Source organism: Falco biarmicus, chromosome 9 (genome assembly GCF_023638135.1).
Source record: "Falco biarmicus isolate bFalBia1 chromosome 9, bFalBia1.pri, whole genome shotgun sequence".
Taxonomy (NCBI): domain Eukaryota; kingdom Metazoa; phylum Chordata; class Aves; order Falconiformes; family Falconidae; genus Falco; species Falco biarmicus.
In genome coordinates this window covers 49,701,766-49,716,183 of record NC_079296.1, presented here as the reverse complement: position 1 = coordinate 49,716,183, position 14,418 = coordinate 49,701,766, and the positions used below count along the sequence as shown (strand labels likewise).

General features: G+C 38.1%; 1 protein-coding gene across 4 annotated transcripts in view; it reads left to right on the top strand.

Annotated features, from left to right (window-relative positions):
• ADK (adenosine kinase) overlaps positions 1 to 14,418 on the top strand; it is a 299,689-nt gene that overhangs the window by 147,593 nt on the left and 137,678 nt on the right. For all 4 annotated transcript variants that reach the window (XM_056350951.1, XM_056350952.1, XM_056350953.1 and 1 more), the window contains exon 6: positions 916 to 1,024. In XM_056350951.1, the coding sequence (XP_056206926.1) occupies positions 916 to 1,024 (109 nt within the window). The remainder of the gene's footprint in view (positions 1 to 915; positions 1,025 to 14,418) is intronic.

Below are 14,418 nucleotides of genomic sequence, written 5' to 3'. Positions count from 1 at the left end.
CAGAGTGGAGAGCTAGTGCATAGCCATCTTTTTACGACCTGTTTTTAGGAGTACATCTGCAACTTGTGTGTTTCGTAAGGCTGAACTGAACGGCTGAAGAGGAGGATTTCAGGTAGAATGTATCTTACATGTCACGAAGTAAACGGGATACAAGTATTTTTGTTCTTGCTAATGGAAGTTGTGTCCCATGGCTTGTGTTGTAACTTATTAGGAAAGAATGAAGTACAAATGGGTTTCTGGTAGTTTTCCAGTAAAACCAAAAACGAAGTTGGTTTGTTGGTTGGGGTTTTGGGGTTTGTTGTTTTGAGTTTTTTTTTGTTGTTGGTTTTCTTTTTTAACAATTCATCATCTAAAAGTAGCAATGCAACCCTTTGTCATTTGCTAAAGGAAAATAGGAACCCAACGGGGGGAAGAAAACTTGCAAACCACCCCTTTATTAAATAATCAACTCTTCTTTGGAAAACTTCTTGGTTCTAGTGAGGGAAAACAGTTTTCAGAAGGTAAACTGGAGTGGCTATTTCCCTTGCGGTGTGAGGTACTTGGAAGAGTTCTAGTGAAATCTGCAGATGCTATACTGTACAGAGGGAGTTGATCACAAAATGCAGCAAAGGTTGATTCTAAGCAAATGAAGGAATGTGAACAGTATAATAATGATAGGTTACATGAACTACATAGTGTGTTCATGTGTGGTTTAAATTTAAGTTGTATTTAATGTATGATTTTAAATGTATTATTTTAAATGTATTATTTAAATATTATTATGAAATGGTCAGACAAAGTATGTCTTGTATGGTGCTCTTAGTTGTTTTTATGTTCATTAGTATCTTTGATGACCTTTGAGAAACGTTGTTTGTGAGAAATTTGCAGTCATGTTAGTTAAAGAGGATCTAATACCTGGTTTTTAATCACTTTCAGGTCTCTTGTAGCTAACCTCGCTGCTGCTAATTGCTATAAGAAGGAAAAGCATCTTGATTTGGAAAAGAACTGGAAGTTGGTGGAAAAGGCCAAAGTTTACTATATAGCAGTAAGTTCAGCTTCTTTCAAACTGCTAAACTTTCTGTTATACATTGCGAGGTTCAAGCAATGTGCATGTCTGCTGTGTATGGTTTAGGATGATTTCATAGGAATACAATGAAAGAAAATGACTGCTTCAGTTTCAGCCTAGTTTGATTTCTTCGGATTTAAATGTACAAATGCAGAAGTATGTTTTAGTTGTGTGCTTTCTTAAATTAGTGGGATAAAATCGTAAGAACTAAACATTTTCAGAGCTTTTGTAGTAGTGCATCAAATTTACATTTCACATTTTCTAGTAAATTGTTGTGAAGGATGCACAAATTATGTAGAAAAACACTATTAGCATAATTATTCACTGCAAACAGTTTGAGCTTATTTGTGTGAACAATCCTAATTGCTATTTATTCCATAGTAATTACTACGGCACCTTATAACTCAATATTTCAGAAACAATGATTGTGACAAATCTCTTGAATGTGGGCGGTGGGGCAAACTGATTTTAATGATGAAATTTTACTTCTGGAATAAAGGGGTTTTGAGGATGGGGCATTAGTAGATTCACAATTAGTATTCTTTATTTTACCATCCAGAATGAATCAAGCCAGATTAGCGTATTTGTGTAGATTAAATCTTGCCTAAATAGAAGTGGTGAATTTGTTTCCTTCTTGCTCTCAAGTTGATACGACTGATCAAAATTAGTGAACAAAAAACATCTATGACAGATGAAAACCTCATAACATGCATGTAATATATGGATTCTGTATGACAGCTGCTTCCATTCCGCTACCTGAGCTATGTGGGAACAGCTGGTAAGAAGTGTAAAAAATTGATTATCCAGGAGGAACAAGTTCATTGAAAATACAGTTATTTCTTTTAGCTAGTGTTAATGTTTCCTACAGCCTGTTAGTGTGCACTGCTGTAGGCTTTACATGGTTGTTATTGATCTTTCTGTACGGCCAAGACTGCCCCTTTGTAACTGTCAAAAAATCCTTACAACCTTCTCTGTATACAAAGAAAATACTCCCACCGCTATGACCATATGTTTATGCTGTGGTTAAAAAAAATACATAGGTGTATTGTCTACTCATATTTGTTTCTTTTCTTTTTTTTTCTTTTTTTTTTTTTGCTGGTGTTTGGAGTTTTTTATTTTCTGATAATTATATCTCAGTCTGTTCCAAATGCCATGCTTAGGAATTAATGCTGTTGGCTCAAAAAATATTGAAAGGCCAAGAGTATAGTTTAAATAAGGAAGAAGAATGACTCCTGTTACCAAAAGCTATACTGCACTAAGTTTTGGAGGTTTTTCATTTATTTTACCATGCTTATATATAATTCCACCAACAAAACTTCCAATATACAATTTAGAAAAATTAAACTTAGTGGAGATGCTTCAGGAAAAGTGAGAAACCCTGCAAGATAAAAAGCAGGTTTGGGCTTTTTAAGATACAGCCTTCATCTTATTTCAGTTCTGAAACCACTCTTCTGTGTTCAGTCGGTTTGATCGCTTAAATTTTGACTAGGTGATTCACTACACTGGTTTTCATATATATTAAAAGCTGTTCTTTGGATGCCAGTTGTACAACATACAAGCTTTGACTGGGAGACAAGGGAATTACTGTACTAAACTGAAAATAAAACCCAAGATGTGCATATGTTAATGGGTGAATAAATAACACTGAAGTGCTAATAGATCGTATTAGATAGTTGCAAAATGGAGTTCAGATTAGGGGAACATCTGATTGCAGGAGTTCTGTTGGGTAAAGAACCTGGTTTACACCGGTAGCAAAAGCACTGAAGGATGGGTTCATTGAAGAGATTTCTAGGATGGCGTCACCACTTCAGATTACAGATTGCGTGTATAACTTTACTTAAGGAGACAATATGTAGAACCGTACCTATTTCTTCACACTACAACGCATTCATACCCTTTTCTTTCATTTAGCTTCTTTACTTGCAAGTTTGTAGCGGTTTACCAGAGTAACCAAAGCCATGTAGTGAACAGTTACCACTCCTGTGGTACAGGGTAGCTCTCGGAGTCATGAATTTGCGTACCTGTCTGTCTTTGCTTTAGTCTTGTTTACCTCCCCTGGCTTTGTGCTGTGCATATGCTGCTTTTCACTTGCTCACTTCCACCTATTTCTTGGGTTGCATTAGAATGTATGTTAGGGACAGATACTTATTCTGGAAATCCGTGCCTTGAGATTATCAAACAATCAATTTTCTTGGCAGAGTGAGGCAGTTGTTGCTTTAGGACAGGTCTGTGATATCCTGTGGTCATCTCTATGTGCTTCCTAGAGTAGATAATATGCTTTTCAATGCAGCATTCAGCAGAATGGCCCTCAGATGAAACTTAGCTCTGAAATCTAATCAATTCACAGAGGGAGGAGTAGGTACAAAGGAAAAGATAGCGAAGCCATGACAGAACCCTTAAAGACAACTTCTGTTACCATGAATGAACACAATACGTTTATTTTAGCCATCTGGTAATCAGATCCGGCAGACAAATTGGAGAAAGATTAGCAAAGAATAGGACCCTGTAAATCGCAAATAGAAGCAAATTACAGAGGCTGCCCCAGCTTTCTCAAAGATGGTAAACTTTAAAGGTGTATTTTAATCCTTTAAAATGACTCGACTTTGTATCATTTAAGGTAGATTACATGTACTGTCAAACTCTATGCAATTTCTTTTCCTTCTCCAGATGTAATTCATATACTTGCAGTAATTTCAACCATTGGCATCATATCTTCCAGTCTGTCATATTCATTTCGCTGTGGATCAGCTAGCTGTGCTGCTGGTGTCTGATTAGAATTCACTGTGAGGGATTTTATTTCGTTCCTACTGGGGCTAGAAAATGTCTCTTCCTCAGACATTTCCCTTACTTCAGAATAAGTTGAGAGTTATGATAACATTAAATGTTGTCTTATTGTCTCTGAAATTGTGAATGGAACACAACCTGACATGAAAATAACCTTAAGTTGTGTGTGTTGTGTGTGTATGTGGTTTTTCTTTTTTTTTTTTTTCTTCTTTTTTTCTGTGAATCTGTGATTTCTGTCAGGAGTTGCATTTTAAAATTCTTAAGTGCTACAGTCACATCTTAGAAACTCAGGTGATAAAACTCCATATTTGCGCACCTTGCTTGTATGATTTGCAGAGACATTTAGTAAAGTAATGGTAGTACTTTACTTATGTAAACATCTCTAAGAATTCCATAACATGTATTGGGCTATGAGGTCTTTGGGTTGTGTTCTGTGGTGGGATTTTTAAGATCATCGGTGTCTTCAGTGCCAGCTGAAATCTGAGAGCTGCTGCTACTCAGTTTACGTTGCACACAAACGTTTCAACATTTTTAATGCAACTTATAGTATATCGCTATTAATTATCATATCCTAATAAGGCCTGGAATTCAAATATATTTTTATTGTGAATGTTTTTGAATAACAAAAATAATCTGCTGATAACAGTTGCTTAAGAGAGCAGAAAAACTGCAGAGAATTTTAGTTGTCGTTTGAGCACCTGTGTGGTAAGGAATTTTGCACTTGTCCTTTCATAATGAGAAGAAAATGGAAAAGGAGAAGATGCTTTCCTCATTAAAAGCTGCACTTAACCTTGTGAAAACTTAACTCTGTGACAACTGATACTGCTTGCTCATAGACAGCTGAATTTTATCTTTCTGCCTGTATTGGAACATTCTTGCCACAAGTTTGGTGCTTCACAGGTGTGTATTTTCCTGTGTACCAGTTAGCCATCCTTACCTTTGCCAGTTACTTAGCTTTACTCGATTTGTCTTTTAGTCCAGCACCTGCCTTGATTTAATGTTTGCAGTTGGAGGCATTAGGTGAGTGAAACACTGTTGTTTGATGCTGGTTTTATCTTGGTGCTGAAGTAATAAATGTGTTATTGATAGTTCTTTCTGTGCTTTGGAGGTTTTTTTCTTTTTTCTTAAATACTTTCCTTTACGAAGCACATGAAGTGGCAGCACCGAGTGCTGTTAGGTTCTCTCCCAGTAAGTAACTGGAATCTTAGCTTAGAAGGGATCAGTTAAGCAGCTCCCAAAGCACGAGCAGATCTTCCTTTAATAAAAAGCTTGTCTCTTTTCTGTACAAAGGAGAGTAGTACATTGTTGTTCAGGGACTATATTTGAATTTGTGTTTTGTGGATATAGTTTGTGTACTTAAAAAGCTGGTGTTAGAAGTGATGCCTCTCAAAGTTTTTTTTCTCATGAGTATCAATGTAGACTCCTTGCCTAGCTGTTTCATACAGGTACGGCATTGCTGATGCTCCTGCTTTTCTGTGTTCATTAAAGAGATGTGGGACCATTTTTACGCTGTACTTTATGCATCGTGATCTTGTATATTTGCTTTTTGAATTTACAGTGCCTGAAAGCTTCAACTCCTGTGCTACCTGTTGTAGGTAGAAAGTAGAGGAACAATGAAGCTTTTTTGTAGCGCTCAGACCTATTTGTGTGCAGCTGAATTTTGGGTTGCTCACTTTCAGTATTGCCATACAACCTTTTATCTTCAGAGTAGGTAACACTTTCACTCAGTCAGCTTTGCATGGGCTGTTGTTGTTTCACAATCCATAAAAGTTTAAACCATTCTCTTCTCCTGCTTCCAGGTAGCAAATGATAGAAATTTCTCAGTGGCGATGCTCTTCAGTTGTACCACATTAAGTATAGAATTTTCTAATACTTTTAAAATTTGTTAGCCCGCAGTTAAATTACATCCACCACCATCAGCATCTCTTCTGTGTTTACAAAGGTAATGGCAAGTGTAATTTATTTTGGTGTTCGTGACAGCTCTTATCAAGAGCAGGTATTCTGGTCTTAGGTTGAGTTTCGAGTGGGAAATGCCATGTGTTGTGGCATGCCATGATGAACCCCATGAACACTGGTCTGCTGAAGGAGAAGCTTTTAAAAGTCCAACCGCCCTGGTACATTTCAACAACTACTGTGATACTTCTATATTTATTTTCTTTTAATGCCTAAGTGCTTGTCGAAGCAGAGAGATACTGTGGTGGTGTAGTGGGCTTGATGGCGGAATTATCTGGTTTCAACATGAATCTGTCAAAACATAAGCTTGATGTCAGCAATGTGTAGCAAAGCTTAAATAACATTCTACAGTATTTTACATGGGGTTTGGCCATTCTGCTTGAGAAAAAACGCTGATTATTATAACAATGTAAGTATAAATGAAATTTCTTTTGTGCTGTCTCCTCCTTTCAGAGGCATATTCAATGAAGGCATTTTTATTGTAATTTACTGCTATGATGACTATGATAATTTACAATGTATTGTGATAGCTTTTTTTGCTTTGAGATGTGCTAGGTCTGTGTGTGCACCATGCAAAACGAGAGACATAGACACTGGTAGGAATCAAAATACCCCCTAAAAAAGGCATTTGTTTGAATAACTCTGAAAGAGCTTTTTTTGGCGTTAATAACTCTTGCCATAGCGCTCTGGTGTCAGCATGTATGCCACTGGACATGCAGAACTCTTTCTCGCAGTAACGAATAGATTTTATGGCCAGGAAAAGACCATTCTGAATGTCTTAACCATCCAGAAGAAGCTGCAGTTAGCAACAGTTAGTTGTGGTCTTTTTTGCTGGCCTGGGACAAGGTCATCGTCCTGGAAGCCACCATCCTGAGGCACTGGGTGTTCTGGGGGTTGGGCTGAAGCGTGACCCATTTGTTGTGTGGAGATGATAGACTCGCTATCTAACCAGTTAGCAAATCTGCCGTTGACTCGCTTCCAAAATGAATATGGCAAAAGTACTTTCTCTCTCGTAAATACAGGAATTTACAGCTTTATTTCTTTTATCAACGTGCAAAAAAGAGCTTTGTCTAGTAAGTACCAGCGTGCGTTACATCATGCTGTGATGTATTTATGATGTGGCATGTATTATGCTGCTATTTCAGGTATAACTTATCAGGCATAGACAATTTTGCCAGTGTTTTCTCAAGTAACTCATGTAGAAAAGTGAATTCGAAACTTTTTTGTCTTATTTTTTGCAAAGTTTGATCGTCAAGATATCGTTCTTTGAAAGTGAGCGCTTTGTACTTTATGCAGAAAAACACATCATCAACTTTCCAGAAAGATTCTAATCTCCTTTTTCCGTAATTTAAAATTAATGAAAATGTAACATCGTAAAAATATCTGTTTCTAAACGTTCACCTCTGTTATAAATTACATTTATTTATGTGAAGAATATACACGTTTCCTTTCCTGTCATTCTCCTCCTACCCTAGTAGCCTTTAAATTGCAGATAGGCTTCTTCAGCGCAGTAATTAGCAAAGCTCAGTCATCGCTCCTTTTATCATGTGATTTTTTTTTTTTTTTTTTTTTTTTGGTGTGTGGGGGGTGTTTTTTAGAAGAATGCATTATTAGAGCACTTACACAGCCAGTCTAGCTGCAACAGCCAGGCGGCAATAGCAGTGCCATTTTTCACAAAGAAAATGTTGAACGGGAGCCAAATGTTTGGTGGCAGAGTCTGTTGCTAGGAAATCAAGTTCCTGAGGCGATTAATGACAAAGCAAGCAATAACAAGAAGGCAGAATTACAGATTTAAAAGAGAGGGAGAAAAAAAGTGGTTGGTGTTATAATTACCCAAAGAAATCCGTCCTCATTAAATTGGCTGTTTTTATGATTGACTTTAATTGGAGGTTAGCTCAGATATTTAGCTCCTTTCCCACCCCTTTAAACACACACATGCACATAATCTGTAGAACTGCAGACTTGTTTTTCTAAGCATTGAGAGGAGCTTGCCCTGTAATTTGATCCCCACTGACAGATGCATTTTCTATGCTGCCATTTTGAATTAACCTATTGTGCAACAATTTTCCTCAGCTCTGTTGAATAAAACATCAAGTCTTATTACCTCAGATGGATTTGATAGAGTAAAAGAATGTACTTCTAGCTGAAGTAGACTATTTGCAATGAGTTCAGTGATTTGAACTCTGCCAACAAGCACCAATAATTTGTGATGTATACTTAAAGAATGAAAGAGAGAAGAGCCACGTGGGGGGTCTTTTTGGCTGTATGAAGTTCAAACGCAAACCTCAGAGTAATATTGTTGTTTGTGCTAAGGTTATTCCCCAAGATCAAGCCTTTTTAGATAAAGCATGTTAACTAAGATTTTTACCATTGAGCAGATCGGGTTTGAACCGAAGATTCTCTTACCCCCAGTGGTTACCCAAATTGTCAGGTTTACTGTGGGATTAGAAAAATAAAAATCGATCCCCCTCTTCCAGAAACCCCAACAGCTGTATTTTCTCTGAGACTTCTTTTGTGAAGAGAAATTTCCCCGTGTAAAGTTAAACTGGAATAAACGACATTTTAAAATGATTTTAAATTCTGAGTAATTTGTATCGTGTGTTAAGGGAGGAACAGGGTTTCACCTTATTCACTTTTCTCCCCAATTAGAAAAACTTGTGCAGTTGGTTCAACAAAATTTTGGCACAGAAGCGGGGAGGCAACTGACCCTGACATTTAAATCCTGTCATGTTTCATTGATCGTGCTCAAGACGATATTCCCTACTTGCAGCAAGTGATAAATGAGAAAATATCTTCTCATAGTACCTGTAAGTGAACATGCAGAAGCTAGCTATAAAAGCTAAATGATGCCATAGCTCTCCAAATTCCTAATCAAACAGTGAAACAATAGAACTGCGCGTATTCTGTCCAACAATACCCACACTACTAATCAGATGCCAATGCCAAGCTGTCTGCTTTGTTAAATACCCAGGTTCCCTGAGGCAAGAAGACAGCTGCTATAACTACTATGAAATTTGGTAGCTCAATCTATTTTTGCTACCCTTGGGCTATCAAGCTACTGTTAATTCAGACCACCCCAACTGGTACACTTTAGGGATTTTTTTCAAAGTGTTTGTTATTAAAATGATAAAACATCATTATTACTCCAAAGATGTTGTGTGCGCTTTGCATTTGACAGATACCTACAGAGATAAACTCAGCATTTAAATTTTAATTGACATAATGGTTGTGATTGCGTTACCCTTTTTAAAATATATTTCTTTTTAGGGAGGGAGAAGAAGAGGGGTAAGGGCATGCTTTAATTTCATTAGTAGAATTGGTAAATCTGCTGAAATGCTCTTGGTTGCAAGCTACTTGTCCGTGGAGGCTGAGTGGGGTTTTGTAGCAGAGCGGGGAGCGGGGAGACGAGGCGCTCGCCGGCCAGCTCTGCCACTGGGGCCGGGGACGCGCCGTGCCGCCCACAGACCGCTGCCGAGACCTCTGCTCCCAGATGCCTCTGCCTTTGGGGACCCTGAGTCTCAAATCATATGTAAAGTCTGGGCAGCCTTAAGACACTATTTAAATGTAAATTAAAAAGGGAAGCCTTCATACTCTGCGGGGTGAGATGAGTCAATTTGAAGGGAAATTTTTTCTGCAGGTCCTCTTGCATGTCAGTCTTTATTAGATGCTCTCTTTGAGAGCACAGAATTTTGTCTGTTACCATGTCAACTTTGTTAGAGCAAAATCTCAAAACTAAAGCACCAGCAAATCGAGGAGTTAGGGGCTCTGACTGAAACAGTATTGGTTCTGTCTTGACTCTTTTTTCATTTCAGTGCTTCTCTGATTAGGTTTAAAGAGAATCATTAATTTAAGACTGTTCTGAAGACTAAAACTTGACATTTGTGAATATTTCTCATTTGAGGTAACTTACCTATTTGGATGCTGACTACCCAAATTTGTAATAAATTGGTGGTCATCACTCTGTGTACAGCTGACGGAAACTTGGGGTTCCACCTTCCTTCTGAAGGGGCTTGGTTCATTAACACGTGGAGATGCTGTAGTCTGCATAACCCTGGAATGTGTATTCGCTGTGTCTATCTCATCAACTGCTACGTTGAGAACCGCATATAAATATCACAGCAATTGTGCTCTGTTTTACGTGAAGGTTAATTTTTTTAACAGCAAAAACTCTGTGCATGTGTGTAACTTGAAAGCCAAGTTAAGCTATTTATAGTAGGCCGCTACCTGGTCTGAAGTTTCGTTTACAGTTTACGTATGTAATAGGGATGGTGCGGTTGCTTAAATACAAAATTATTTTTCTTTCAAGAAGTTACGGTTAATGATTTGCTTTAAAAGGAGCACTCTGAAATGATCACGTTTGTGCTTGTTCCTTCAAAGCCAGTAACGTTTGCACTGAAATCGTAGAATGGTAAAATATATATGTGTAGCGCAAGGGGATTCCTATATGCTTCCTCCCGGCTCAGAAACTGAAGTGTGCTGAATGGCGCTCATCTGCACTGTTGACTACAGATGTTTTGAAACAGCGGGGGTTGCAAGCAGGGCACGAACCTGAAGGCTACTTTTTGAGTCTACAAGTAACAGTTACCATTTTAAAAAGTAAAAATATTTTTACGGCATAACCGATCGGTATCCTAAAAAATATGTGTCAAGTGAATTTGCATCCTGCGTTGCGCTTAGCAGTTGTGTACTTTGAGTGAAAAAAGTATTTTGCAGAAGTGCTTCTGCACAGGTTTTCAGTGGTAACGCACGTGTTAATAGTATGCCTCGCAGATTGGGCTTTTTACAACTTTGGGCTAGATTCTCTAGCCCTTAAGGAGGCAGAAGGGCTGTGTCCCGCCAGCCTGGTTTGTAATTGGGTCTATCTGAAACAGGAATTGACTGATTTGAAAAACAGGCTCTGGAAGTTCATTCGAAAGAGGCTATGGGAGATAAGACAGATCCTGGATTGTAACATGGGAAAAGACCTTTCCCCTTAATCGGGGCACATCTGCGTTAGTTGAGACCTTTGTGGTGTTTTCCAAGTCTCTTTTTAAAGAACAGAGCTGTGCCTTAAAGACAGGGGTGCGCAGGTTTGTGGTATGGCTTTAATCCTTCTAGTCTCAGGGCTAACGCTCAGTCAGCAGTGCGCTGGGTCACCTGCTTGGTGGATGCGCTTCGGATGGTCCGGGTTGGTCAAAAGAAAGATGATCCTCCTTTTTTTGTTTCTTCTTCCTTTAATTAAAGATAGAATACTTGAGGAAATTCTAAGTTCTCTGAATTAGTAATGAGTGCTGTTTTAGAAAAAAAATTCTAAGTTGGAGATACAGAGGTAGATGCTATTTCTTTCTAAGGCATATCCAGACCCTCATGGTAGCAAGTAGGGTTTGACTAATGAATCATCATTTCAGCAATATGAACAAGATAAAACCACCGGTACTAATCCTTGCAAAGGTTTGACTTAAAAGCTAAGGGCACTTAGATTTTTGTCCACAATAGAAGGATTTTGCTGATGCAGCTGCTGTGGCAAACCCTCCTGGGGATTTACACTTCTCTCTGGCATAAGCAGCCTAATGTGCAGACAGTTTACAACAGCTGCTATACCAGCAGCAATGCTCTTATGCTTCCCAGACGAATCGTACTCGCACCAAAGTTTTTTATTGGCAGGACTATGTTGGTTAAGGACCATGTGGGTTTTTTCATGTTTCTAAAGAATGTAGCTGCTCAGGCAAAGTAATTTAATAAATACCTGGCCATAATATTCACCATAAATATCAGCATAGTCAGCCCTTATAATTCATAGATAACTGCAAAGCCCTTCCTCAGTCACAAGGTTTCCCACACATAGTACGTGGATAATGGTGTCTAGCCCTTGGAAGAGCTGTAGATGAGATGTGTCTTGTTACCACTTTTTATGCTGAAGTTACTGAAGTTGTTCTGCGGAATGCCACTGCTGCTAATATTTTTTTGCCAGCAATGCTATTGCCAGATGCAATATAACAATACTTTCCTGCAAATTTGAAAATGGTGGGGAACAGCAGTTAACAGTATTTAGCATGAAATATGCCTCAGCATATGCCTCTGAACATGTCTTTTTAAGACCATATGGAGTATAATTGGTGCTGAACAACATTGAGGTGTTTTGTGAAAAAGTAAAGGCTAAGCATTATAAAGAGTCATAAAATCTTGAAGAACAAGACAAATTGAAGAAATGGGAGAAAGAAGGGAGGTACTGAATATTCTGTCTCGCTTGCTCTGCATAGCCTGAAGTGAGAGACCACAGTATTTTTAATAATTTCTCTTAGCAGTGGGGTTGAAATTACGAAATTCAGCAAAACAATGGCAGGTAGTGGACACGGAGGATGGTGTGAGTAACTGGAGTGAAGCAGAAACAAACTTTTCATCCACTGAGCGCACCCAGGAGAATATTGGTATTTATAGCTGGACTTGCTATCATTAGCACTCTTTGTGTATGGAGTTCTTAAGACACTTGATCACGGCAAAGTAAGGTAAGAATGAATTTCATCCTTATGTATGAATTTCCCTCTCTTTTGAGGACTGGAGTCAAAACTTGAGAGTTCTTACTCATTTATGTGTTGACACCTTATTACCAAGAGGTGATTTAGAATTACTAGAGCAGTGTGCTAAAATTAAAATTCCTCACCATTTTACTGATTTCAATCATGAGCTGTAGCTGAATGCAGAAAAAAAATTTAGGAAGTATAAGTGATTGGAAATTTTCAACAACATGAAAGATGCAATTTTCTTTGAAGAAAAAGAGAAATTTTCAATAAGCATCTGTGTATAAAGGGTAGCAAGTATTCATTCCCCAGAAGTAGTGCTGTCCCTAAGTGCTTCTTCATACTGCTGAGAATGGGCTGAAGAGAGTTTCTGCTGAGGGCTGTAGATTCTTATCTGCCTAATTGAGCCATCATTTGTTGACATGAGGGAAATCATGTGACTTGCCTTTAATGCATTTCTCAGTAACAGCAGAAGTGTAAAGTGTGGTTCATGGAAGGGAAACAGAAAATGTGAAATTTTTTTAGAATGGCCTCCTATATGGAATCTTGTATTGCAGCAGAATCAAATGTTTGAACGCTCATACAGTAAATACGTTAAATAAAATCATCAGATTCTAATTATTTCAAAAGCATTGAACTTCTTTCTGTTACAAAGCCCCCGACCCTCAGAATATGAATTTAATAAGTTCTTAGTTTTATCACTACAATGATAAAATTATGTCAGCAGAATTGAAAGCAGGTGTCATCTTTTTCTTTTGAGCAAATATGTCCACATAGTAATCTGCCCAGTTGCAGAGTTGGTACAAGTGTCGTACAATGGTAAAAGGAACAACAGAAAACATTCAATATTATCATTTAGTAGATAAGTATCAGAAAAGGGTATTAAAAAACCCCTGTAATTGGAGGCACACTGGCTGCTTTATTCAGTCCGTCTAGCACATCAATTTTATATTAAACTTCAGTCATGCTCCCTAACCCAAGATCCTGTTTTATAGAATGTAGAATTACAGGCATGCTGCTGTCTTTTGGAGATACCTGTTTGCTAAAATAGTTTTTTGTTGGGTTTTTTTTTCTTACTTCCCCCTCTCCAGCACTAGGTTGAAGTGATCTCATCGGTAAGAATAGTTGATCTCCATTTTGTTTTTAAAATAAATGAGTACTGGCTGCTCTGTTGATGAAGTGATATCATAGGGTAGAGGATAGGGGTACAGCAGCAAAATCACTTTAGAAGGGTATGCAGGAATCCTGTGACCAAAGAACTTGAGACTGCTGTAACTCTGGAGGTCAGCTTACCAATGACTAGATAATCTGACCGCATCTGCTGATTTTCATATCTCTAGCAGTCGTGTCACCACTGACCTGACAGCGAAGAGTATCAGCAGAGTACTTGGGTATTTCTGCAACTGCAGCTCTGTAGGAAATTCTTGAAGCTGAAAACGGTTGGCAGCTGGAAGAGTATTGTATGTGCTCCTCTTGTTTTACTCTTGTCTAGACATCCACTTGTGGCTGCTGTTGGGATGTGATACTGGACTAGGAGGAACTTTGAGCTGATGATTTACTGTTGCAGCTTTTAAGTTCAAACGATTCGTGGCTTGCACCTCTCGTTCTTGATTTTTGACCTAGTGGAGGGAAGAAAAATGAGAACAATAATGAAAAGTCAGACAAAAGTGTGAGAGGTGAAAAAGAAAAGTAGAAATCTTTAGGCATTTAGAAAAAAATGCTCCTGGGCATGTTATAGCATTGCATCTGTTACTCTTTTGCATAAAAAGAAATCACATGGTTTGATGGTTTATTTTCAGAAAAAATGCGATAATATTAATTACAGCTCACACATTTGTGAACCATGGCAGAGCATTTATGGGGTTTTCCACAGTGTTGAGCTATTGGGTTTAGATTTGAAAATGAATTTCGTTAAGCTGTAATTATCTACGCCTGCATTACTAACTAGAAAAAGTTGGTTAGTACAGTTAATATCTGCCCTGAAGGCAAAATTTTTAGGTCTGACTGTACAATGTAATAATACGTAAGTAAGTAGAAAATTCAAGGGTGGGTTTAGACTTTCACACATAGAAGGCAACACCTAGCATGCTACCCAGGACATGAATTCTATTTTCTAATCTGAAAGCTATAAACAGCTAT